At 43.6% G+C, this 11209-nt stretch overlaps 1 protein-coding gene across 2 annotated transcripts; it reads right to left on the minus strand.

The window, feature by feature from the left end:
- Window positions 1-978: 978 nt before the first annotated feature.
- LOC105996371 (endothelin-1-like) lies at window positions 979-7751 on the minus strand. 2 transcript variants are annotated; one of them, XM_013030430.1, is made up of 5 exons: window positions 7505-7751; window positions 5710-5878; window positions 3984-4142; window positions 3698-3811; window positions 979-2188 (listed from the first exon to the last, which is right to left on the minus strand). In XM_013030430.1, exons 1-5 carry the CDS (start codon window positions 7566-7568, stop codon window positions 2086-2088), a joined length of 609 nt encoding a protein of 202 aa, XP_012885884.1. In that variant the 5' UTR covers window positions 7569-7751; the 3' UTR covers window positions 979-2085. The 2 variants fall into 2 exon arrangements, with proteins under 2 accessions (XP_012885884.1, XP_012885885.1); XM_013030431.1 differs by lacking the exon at window positions 3698-3811.
- Between the last annotated feature and the right edge of the window lie 3458 nt (window positions 7752-11209).

The raw sequence follows: 11209 nt of genomic DNA on the forward strand, positions 1-11209 counted from the left end.
AAAAAATAACTTAAAAGCAGAAGATAAAAAGCATTCTAGTACAGATGCACTCTGCCTGGGGTACTAACTATGCGTGCTTGAAGACTGTTATGTCATATTCCCCCCCCCCCAAGGGGCAAAGGTAAGAAAAAAAAGAATAACAAGAACCAAAGCCTGGTGAAAGCAAAAAAATTTTTTCAGCTTCTATTAGAGAAGAGTGGTGAAGATTCTCAAAGGCTGATCAAGTTCCTATGAGCTTTTGTTGCTAATGACCATACTGTTACACTAGTGCCAATGGTTGGCCAGGCCAGACAAGGCAAAGTAGCGAAGAGGGTAGTACTATAAGGCAGGTGGTGGAGAGTCAGCACCTGCAATCCTCCGTGGGCACGTAGCCAGTCCTAGGTTATGAAAGAGAAATGGTACTCAATGTTCCTTAATAAATAAAATACTTAATCCAAGCAAATAAAAAGCTATGGGGAGCCTGTGCTTGCACTGGGCTGACCAGCTTTTCTCTGACAGCAACCCTGGTGTGCAATTATGTATAATGAGGTAACTTTCGGGGTAGGGGGTCTTCTTTCCATTACTTCCTTCAGCCCATTAATACAGAGAAAGCATCTCTCAGCATACCATCAACTTAAACTGTTGGATCCCGCCTAATAGCCTCAGCAGAAGTTAATGGATGAAATCCCTGGAGAGGTTTATTTTTGTTTTTTTGTTTTGTTTTGTTTTGTTTTTTTCCAGGTAAAAGGGAAGCAAAAGGCTGCTATCCAAGACAGGAGTTAAAGATGGTCTTTAGTTTTGTCTTTACTGCACTCTAAAAGCAACTTTGAAGACATAGATCAAGTGCTTGTTTAACTTCACGATTTTTCCTTCTAATTGTCTCCTTTCTATGAAGATATCTTTAAGGATTCTCCCACCCATTGGCCTACTCCTTAGGAATTCCAGAAATGATCAGACACATCAGTATAGTAGGGAAAAATATTTATTTTCTAACACCATTACCTTGACAGGCAAAACAAAGCATGTTCTCAATTTCATTCAGAAATAGATTCTTTAAAAAAAAAATACATAGACCAATATGGCCTGCCCAGTCATATATTCAACATGGTAAATATAAGGAATAAATTGTTTGAATATAAATATCTATAAAAAAAATAAGTACATCAAAATTCAATCTAACCTCTTCCATTTTCCGGTGACATAAAAGAACATATCTTTACTGCTTTAAAGCATAACCAACTGTCAGTATCTTTCATAAACAACCTTATTACCATTGCGCTTCCAAAAACTCAAGAAAAGGGAACATTCTGATTCAATAATCTTGTTTCTTATGGATCAGAGCCAGTAGATGAGTGTAAATGTTTTTATCAACCACTGACACCTTGGGCCAGACTTCTACCAGACTAGGATTTAGTATGGGGCTGGCTGGGAGTGGGGGGGGGGGGATGGCAGAAGGAGAAAGCATTTGAGGAAACAATAATTAAAGGTGAGAAAACTTCTGCCAGAGTGCAATTACAGGTGAGGTAGACTCATGAAACACATCCCGATTGACAGTAGTAAGAAGCTCTTTCAGTTTTGTATTTTACAACTTAAAAACGAAAATGTCTTTTTTTAAAAAAAAACTCAAATGTTTGTCCTTCGAGTATGTTTTCAATTTGTGCATTCCTTAGAAAAATCTTTGCGTGGACTTTGGAGTTTCTCCCTGAAATGTGCCAGGCGCCTGAGTCAGACACAAACACTCTCTTAGGATTTTCTTCAGAAACTCCACCCTGGTGTGGAATCTCCTTCCTCCCTCTGAAGGGTGCCACCCTAATTCGAATGTCATTGTGTGTCTCTGTGCTCTGAGAGGTCCATTGTCATTTTCCAAAGAGCAAGAAGAGACAAAAGCAATGCAAGCAAATGGAGACATGTTGCAGGGGGGAAGGGGAAACTCCTGGACCCTTTCTGGAATGTTTTGAACAAGGATATTAGTCCTTGGCCAGTCTAGAGCAAGCAGGGACTGTTCTCTTGCTCTGATTCCAGCCAGCACGGATCTGGATCCAGTGCCGAGTTGACCACAGGTTCTCTATATGGCGGTGACAGCTTCCTCCGGCAGGTGATCTATCATCAGTGTGTTTGGTTGTGGGTCACTCTCTGCTCTCTGTAGAGCTGGGCTTTCAACTTTGCAACACGAAAAGATGCTTTGATGCTGTTGCTGATGGACTCCAACCTATCAGAAACAAGACAAGAGAGAACAAAGATTATTTTTTTAAAAGGTCAAGATATGACTCCTCAGCTAAAGAAACACCTAAAATAGAAACTGCCATAAACATTTCTAAATCTGGTTTCTAAACTCTTACTGCTGACCACAATAGCATGCTACTGTATGATAAAAACATCAAGAGGTATGAATACTACTGTGGAAAAAAAAAAAGCCTGCCCCTTATACTTAGGATAGGGGAAAGGGATCATAGGGTTCTGTGTAGAGGAAATTGATACTAAATATATTTTTTAATAAAATGGAGATGTTCTAGTATCTTTTATAGCTCCAATCTTCACCATTAGAGACAAGCTCAGCCCACTTGCACATCTTCTAAGTCACATAAGAAATTTAAGGTAACAAATTGGACATGGAAATGAAGACAAGATACCTATAGGTAGGCCCAAAGAACATGCGTTGGGGGTGTGTTTTTTTTTTTATTGTAAGCTTCTACAGGCCTAATGTTTTTGTTTGGGTTTGGTTTGATTTTTTCCCTTCCTTTGCAAGAGAAAGAAAGAAAGAAGAAGAGTAACATTAATAGATGACATAATAAAAAGGAATAGAAAAAAATGATAATTCCAGATCATTTCAGCAACTGTGACCTAAGAAAGGAGCATTCCGAGTGTGGCTCAAAACCACCTGAGACAGGTATGAGGAAAGAATATCTAACGTTGTCCCACACATGAGTAGTAAACAACTCAGGAGTTCTTTAGGACTGCCAAGCTTGGGCTCAGAACACTGATCATAGAACGACTTGGCCTTGGATTTCTTGGAACAGTTTCCCTAGACGATGACAGGGAAATATAGGACATGTAACACATCTGAACACAGGGTTCCTCCCTCCAGCCTGTGGGTTTCCAAAAGCTTAGGATTTGGGAAGAGCTGTGCCACAAAGCTGCTCAGAGCCACTGGGCAGGGTTTGGAAACTAGACAGCCTTTTGGAATGGCATTGGCTCTCCCCAAATGCATTTCCCTATTTAAAAAGTAATGGTAGGAATAAACCCGAAAAATAGCATATCCTGATTCTCACCAACCCTACCGAATGGCTTAGATTTTTTCCTTCAGTCGTTTGCATAACTGCTACTTTTTTTGAAGAACTCAACTGTGCCTGACATTTTGAGTTTAAAGAAAACAAATGTTCTCTTCCTGAAACGAGTTTTAATTTCACAAGGAACATGTGAAGTGCTTGGACACAGAGAGGGAAAGACTGAAGATGACCAAATGACACAGCTATCTGTGGATTTTTGTTTGGAAAAAAATCTGCCTATAGACTGACTAGTGTTGGCTGAAGCATAGTGGGCAGAAGTGGGCATTCAAGGCCTGCACGAATGTATTTGGGAGGGATTCCCTTGTTCTGTTCAATCTACACACCATTAAGATCTCCTTTGTCATTTTATTCTAAGCTTTTTCCAGCTTCCATAAGAAGTTCCAAGTGATTAAGTCATTAGCACGTGTGGTCATAAAAAAAAGACCTCATACCTTCTCATTTTTCTTCCTTCTACCAACTGCTGATGGATACACTTCTTTCCCAGTTTGGAACACCCTTTTCCTTTCTTGTGGTTACTCCAGTCTTTCTGTGTACTGTCTTGTACTCTGTTAAAACACAAGGAAAAAAATTTCCATCAATGATCATTTCAGATTCACTTGAACTGTCAATGTCTCTGCCTTTCTCTCTCTCTTCCTCTCCAAAGCCAGAAGCTATCTTCCTAAGAAGGAGGTCAGGTGTCTGTACTATGGACTGAAAAGCAAAGGTGTTTTGACTCACCTGAGTTCTTTTCCTGCTTGGCAAAAATTCCAGCACTTCTTGTCTTTTTGGTTAGCACATTGGCATCTGTTCATGTGGTCTGCTGCCTTCATAGGGAATAAATCCTTCAAGGATCGCTTAGACCTGGAAGGGCTTCCAAGTCCATAGGGAACAACATGCCTATTGTAGAGAGATAGGAATACAAATTATTACCATAAATAATCTTCCAAATGATACATTCTTTGGGGATAGTTCATGCTACTGGGTATACAAGGAGCTAGTCACAAATCTGTTGAGAGCATAACTTAAGGCAATAAGTGTGACTGTAATCAGCAACAGGTCCCTATCAAAGGCCTTCAATGGGTGTACCCATTAGGGAAGAAATCAAGTTTCTCTGCAATGAAATTTCATTCCATAGCAATCATTAACAAAGTTTAATCACCTAGCAATATTTTTTGTCCAAAATAATTACATCTCTATTTTAGTGTGTGTTTTGCATTTTCTTCCTTCTAATATGCTAGCTGGCTAACAGCTACTTAAACCAAAGGTCAGAGAACAGATATACTTTAATGTGAAACCATGACTCAGAACATTTTTTCAAACCTATTTTCAATTCTTATCATAAATGATAATGCTAAAAGAGCTTGCCGGGAAAAACCAATATTTTCACATTTCCTCCATGGATTGATGAAATCATATTGCTATGGAAGGACTTGTGGCCAAAAGGCTGCCCAATAATTCATAATATGACATAAAGAATAAAGTCAGCTGGGTGCTGATGGCTTACATCTATAATCCTAGCTACTCAGGAGGCTGGCATCTGAGGATCGAAGTTCACAGCCAATACTTGGCAGAAAAGTCCGTAAGAGACTCTTATCTCCAATTAACCACTCAAAACCTGGAAGTGGAGCTGTGGCTCAAAGGGGTAGAGTGCTAGTCTTGAACAAAAGAGCTCAGGAACAAAGCCTAGGCCCTGAGTTCAAGCCCCACAACTTTTAGGAAAAAAAATAATAATAAAGTCTTTTGGGAAGTATTATCTTTCAAAGCACTATTAGGCTCATGGTATTTAGGTTTGATGTACTTTTGTTTGGATTTTGGTGTTTTGTCATAGTGAACATGGTAAGCACAATATCCTTGCTTATGACAAATATTAATGGAGGATCTAGTGCTTGGAGCAAAAGAGAAAAAAATTGCCTATATTTGTCAAAAGAGAAATCTATAGACTTTATATTTATATTTCTGTCTTGAAATTGGGTTTTCTAAAGAGAAAAAGTGAGGAAAAAAGAGATCTAGAATCCTGTTCAGTTATACCAGGAAATCATTCCTGCAGGACAGATTTCAACATTATGGGCTTTAGTTTTTCTATAGATAAAATAAAGGGATTGGATTGTGACTGCCTGTGATCTTTTCTACCTCTCCACCTGCATGAGACTTGGGTAATTAATTTCCTGAACCTAGTGAGATCGCACCATGAAAGCACCCTGCCAAGCGTGCATAGCTTCAGCTTGCCCTCAGCGTTTTCCATCTACCCCATAATGATTAAGTAGTGTGAGCTACAGACATCAGAAAACCCTCTTCTTAACTGCTAAGAAGCAAACAATGCTGCCCAAGTACCCTACTAAGGTGCTATTCTGTTGTCAGAAGAGCTACCATCAGAATCCAAGACAGAAGCTCCCCAGAACAAGAGCTCTAGGAACTGCTCAGCTAATGAATGACTATAGAGTTATGATGCCCTCTAGAGACTCACTCAGGAGTGTTGACCCAGATGATGTCCAAATGGCAGAAGTAGACACACTCCTTATCCATGAGGGAAGAGCAGGAGCAGCGTTTGGATCTGCGGGGCCGCCAGGGCTCACTGGGAGGGGGCTTCTCCCCTCTGCTCGGTGCTCCAGTGCTAAGCTCAGTCCCCAAGGCCCCTGTGGAGAGAAACGCCAGTCAGTCAGTGTGTGATGCCCCCTCAGAGACATACCGGATCAGAGAATATCCACCCAAATCTAGCAGAGCTGTCAGTTCAAAGCGTGAAGCTGCCCTTGGCAAGCAATGCAAACAGAAGGAAAGGGCTATTTATTTATTTTTCTCCTTAACAGGGCTTCACCTTTCCCCTGGCTGGCTTCTCCACCTGTAGGGAGGTTATACAAATGCAGAAGAGACAAACCCCTGGAAAAAGGTCTTAGCAGCCCCTCTTCAAGGACATGCCTGGAAATGCTGCCTTTTGGAGAGCTGAGGCCACTTCTGCTGGACACTTAGTAGGACCACCTAACCCACAGTGGGTTCAAATCAGTGAATGACTACAGATTAATAACTGATACTGCCCATTCCTAGAATGGGAGGCACTTCCATTCCATCCTGCTTGAGGGGGTGCTCTCTGCTGCACACCTCGTGCCAGACACAGAGTGCCCCAAAAGATACACACACACACACACACACACACACACCCCTCTGCAAATCATGTAGAAGGCAGAGCACCAGGGAATGACCAGCAGGGGAAAGAGAAAGTGACTAGGAGATGCATCTCTGGTGGGAGACTCCACAGAAACCACTGGGGATGCTGAGAAACAACCCAAGCCACCCAGTTAGGACTCCATGAAGTGTGAATTCAGAGACCTTAGAGCAGCATAATGTGTGTGTGTGTGTTTGTGGGGGGAGGGGACTACCCCTGTCCCTCAGCCCTGATACAGCTGTGTCTTGCCATTGACTAGTTACCAATACAGCCTATCTGCCCGATTTGGGACATTTCAAATGATTAGACACATTCCAGGATCTTCATTCTTTTGGCATCCTTTCTCTTTGGTCAGGGTCAAGAAAGGACAAAGGAAGAGCGTTGACCCTGGAAGGAAGGGGAGGCAAGGCAGTAGGCCGATGCACACATGCTATCTAAATCCGTAAGCAGCCAGCTCCCCTCCCGGGACAGGTGACTACAACTGAAAAAGAAAGATCGCACTGCTTTGACTGCCAAAAATCTGCCAAAAGAAACCCAAAGTCAATAATGACAAATTTTAAAGAAAACATCTGCTTCACCCTGAAACTGCCTGGGGTTATATATATATATATATACAACATGCATTTTGCAGGTGAGTCTACTGTTCTTATATCACTTTAATGACCTGGATAAAATTCCTTGGCTTTGAGCTAAAATGTTTCAATATTTTACACGTTAGCACACAATTAAAGCAGTGTTTGAATAAGATAAAAGTTTCCAAGTGCACCATGTTACCGCATTACCTGTATGAATACACGTATTGTAAACTAAGTTATAGCTGCCTTATATCCTTCTTGAGTTATTTTTTAAACCAAGGAAATGCATCCTGGAATAATAGTAAGGATAACGATGGTGATAAAAAGTTATTTTAAATCTCCCTTGTATTTAATTGCAGTCAATTGTATCCAGTCGAAGAATTTTATTTTTTTTTCCACCGGAACACTCAGTAGATTTGAGCAATACTTGCCAGGCGCTCTCTATCTCAGCTACACTAACTTATAAAGAAAAAGAAAAATCCAGAAGATGGATCAGAAAAGAGATTTCCAAATCAAGCCGTGCCTACCTGTGTCTGGAGCTCCGTGGACAGCCAGAAACAGCAGAGGGAAAATCATGGAGAAACAATCCATGCTGGGGGGAAAAAAAATCAAAAAGGATCACACTCTGAGCCCAAAGGAAAATGAAGAAAACAGCGTCCGTTTGCTCCAAGCGCTGGTGGTGGTTGCGATCACCGGGTAAAAGCCTTCCGTCTAAGTGTCTTCTCAGAGGAGAAAGAGCGCTTTCTGCCCGGGGAGGGCCGGCGGCGAGAGCTGAGAGCCGGCAGCGAGCGAGCGCGCGCACGCGGCGCGGTGCGGAGAGGCAGCCGCGGACCCGGAGCGCTCGCCCTGGCGCAGTTGGAGAAGCGCGTCTGACTTGGACAGCGCTCCGCTGGCTTTTTATATTGAACCCCTATAGAGTGGGGGTAAACAGGTCCAACTTTATTCCAGCCCTAGACAATGTTATTGTGCTATTAGTCACCAAAAGCCAACGTGCAGCCGGAGATAAGGCTAGGCTCGAAAGGAAATCACTGCTAACTTCAGAGGCAGACGCCCGCCGTCTGACAATTCAGGGGGCAGGGCTATGAGAAAGAAAATACCCATTAAAGACCTTTAGTAAACCTGCCCGTGCAGTGCTGGAGTCTACTTCCCCTTCCAAAAGCTGCCAGCCCGAGTTCAAGAATCAGAAGAGGCTCTCCAGAAGGAAAAGAAAAAAAAAAAAGTCATACCATTGGTATGAAAAGTATGAGCTACAATTTCAATAGATTGTATTGTGTGCAGGGGATTTTTTTTCATTGTTGTTTGCTTCTTTTTCCTTTTACGTCTGTCTGATTTCTTAGTCTTGATCAAGCAAGAGGACCCTCTCCCTTTTTATTCCCCCTCCCAAATTATTTTGGCCCACCAATGTATTTTTAACTTCAAGGCCCTCTCCCCCTCCCAGGCTTTTTCTTTTTCTTTTTTTTTTTTTTTCTTTTTTCCTAAAGTTTTTTTGCATCTACCCTGAGAGAGATCAGGGAGGGAATTGGCAGGAATGGAAACTAAGAAGAAAGCCAAGCGATCTATCAGGCATATACTCAGATCTGCCCCGCCTCCCTCAGTATCCCTGATTAGAAGAGACCCCCCCCCAAGCACAAACACACTTCTTATATGAACCCCCTCTTGCCCTGGCCATGGCCCATTGTCAATACCAAGATTTAAAGAAATGACAGGAGAGGAACACCAGGGGGAGATGGAGAGCTACAGGGGCTGATGTTTATTTATTAGGCCAAAAAAGTAAAAGCCTTGACTTTTCAAAACCATGGAGGAAAGAACTGGTGACCAGAAATGAGGGAGGGAAGGGAACAAGCCTGTAACATAGAAAATCCAACTATTTCAGATGACTCCACTGGCCCCCTGACATGGGCACAAATTCCCTAAGGGAATCCAACCCCCCCCCCCAACCACCTGTTGGCTTCCTCTTTCAGGGCAAAAGGGTGTTCTGATACGGCGCTATGTGAATACACAGTGTGGACAGTGTTGGGAAGACGGAAATTGTCATGTGAATAATAGGATCAGATAATACCTCACATTTAATAATGTGTTTACATTTTCCAAACAATTTCCTGTCTATCTAACCTTAGAATAACCCCCCCCTCAGATGCCCACAGCACAGTTAATGTACAAGTGACAACACGCCTTAATGAATAAAGCCAAACACACATAGAACATGTTTCTGACTACTTCAAGAGCCCCACTTTTCAGGCGAGAAACGAAGGAGGGAGGGGGATCAGAATGCATAGCAACATCACCATCTTCCCAGCCTGCCCCGGAGAGACCTACAGTTCTCTTCCCTGCACTGGGAAAAGCTGAGTTTAGGCCAAGACTTCTTCCAATTCTTATTTTGCTCAGGTTTTCTGGTGTGTGTGTGTATAAGGTGATGTGTGTGGGGGCGGAGGAGGTGGATTCCAACAACACAGGAGGATCCCACCGCACAGTTTCTTCATTTCTAGAATCTAAAGGACAAGCTTTATCCTAACACAGAAGCTGTGGACTTGCAACATTTTTAGGACCCCCTGGACCACCCTGGAGATGCCAGTCAGTGAGCCACGATGGCAGGGTCAAGTCCCTAAGAAGATCTAGTCCCTGAAAAAGCTTCTGCAGTAAGACCTGGAGAGGGAAAAGGCAGGAAGCCTCCCTTCCCACACCCACGTGCACGCACGGAGATACCTGGGGATGATGCCCAGCGCCTCTGCCCAAAGCTCTCAGCCTCCGCCTTGCTTACCTCAGCCCAACCCTGGGGCCCAGGGTGGCCACAGCTCCCCCCAGAACTGGGCCCAAGCAGGAAGCTAGCTTTGCCCGCCCCAGCTCTGGCAGAGGCCTTGAAAAGAGCTGATGTCACATTCACAAGCTCCAAGCTTGTCAACTTCTGCGCCCCCCCCCCCTCCCACTCCCAGGGAGAAAGGTGACTAGAAAATGTGTATTGAGGGGTACCTCCCTATCCCTCTCCACACCTTGTTTCCTTAAAAACCTTCTGCCAGGTTTGACTAAACACTGTCAGGGCCCGTGTGTCCCCAGCCCCTCCCTGGAAACGACCTCCTCCCCACTCAAGTATCTTTCTGTGTCCAAGCTTGGGCCATCTTCCAGTTGGGATGGGGCCGCTGCCTGACCTCCCCGCCCCCCATCTTAACCCACAGGTGACCTAAGCACCAGCCATCAGGTGAAGAGGTGAAGCACAAGGAAACGGCCCACACACCTTCCCACCTCCTCTTTCCTCCAAGATGTCATCCTGGGAATGGATTCAGGAAGAGAAATTCAAACCTGGGCAGTGATCTGCCCTCCCCTGTTCCCCCTTTCCTCCCCGCTCCCCCAACTCAGTGAAAGGAAATCTCAAATACAAACCCGGGATTTCAGATTTGGGAACGATTTATCTCTCCAAGTTAAAATAAATGTGCCCTGGTTTTTTGCATCCTGATTTTTTTCAAGGTGTGTGTGTGTGTGTGTGTGTGTGTGTGTGTGTGTGTGTGTGTGTGATTCCTGGTCTCCTCTTTTAGTGACTTGGTAGAATCCTCACTCTGGCTCTCCTCAATACCACTTCTGTCAGCCCTCTTTCCTTCTAGATACCCAGAGAAGGCAGCTGTGGTGTTCAGCAGCATCCTACAATGAAATCTTCCCAAGAACCAAGGGGAGGGGAAAAGAACCCCAACAAACCAGTTTTACAAACTCCCCCTGGCACCTTAATTAAGGCTTTATTAGACAGGGAAGTAGCAGAAGAGAAGGTCCAAAAGCTGGATAAAGAAATAAATATGGAAGTCAGGCACTGGGAGCTCACACCTGTAATCCTAGCTACTTAGGAGGCTGAGATCTGAGGATCACTGTTGGAAGCCAGCCTGGGCTGAAAAGTCACAGTGAGACTCTTATCTTCAATTAACTACTCAAAAACTAGAAGAGGAGATGTGGTTCAAAGCACTAGCCTTGAGCAAAAGAGTTCAGGGACACCACCCCGACCCTGAGTTCAAGCCCTACTACTGAAAAAAAAAAAAAAGAAAGAAAAAGAAATATGAAGAGCTTCTATGAAGGTGCCTTCCTGTTCCCCCATCCTTCCTCCCAAAGAAGAAAAAGGCTCTTCAGGGGGCCAATCATCCTCAGAAGGAAGGGACAATAGGAAGAGAAGAGATAAAGAAGGTTTCTCCACACCCCCCCCCCCAAAAAAAGAACAGTTTGCTGTTTCTTTTCTTGCTCTTACTCTTGCTTTTAGA

The sequence above is a fragment of the Dipodomys ordii genome, unplaced genomic scaffold (assembly GCF_000151885.1).
Source record: "Dipodomys ordii isolate 6190 unplaced genomic scaffold, Dord_2.0 Scaffold130, whole genome shotgun sequence".
Taxonomy (NCBI): Eukaryota; Metazoa; Chordata; class Mammalia; order Rodentia; family Heteromyidae; genus Dipodomys; species Dipodomys ordii.

Bases quoted from the DNA above. Each gene is read 5' to 3' on its own strand.
- LOC105996371 (XM_013030430.1), bottom strand. From the start codon at position 7,568: ATGGATTGTTTCTCCATGATTTTCCCTCTGCTGTTTCTGGCTGTCCAC. The intron at 3,812-3,983 runs GTGAGTCAAAAC...GTGTTTTAACAG, and splicing joins CAAGCAGGAAAAGAACTCAG to AGTACAAGACAGTACACAGA. The intron at 2,189-3,697 runs GTATGAGGTCTT...TGTTTCTGATAG, and splicing joins GAAGGAAGAAAAATGAGAAG to GTTGGAGTCCATCAGCAACA.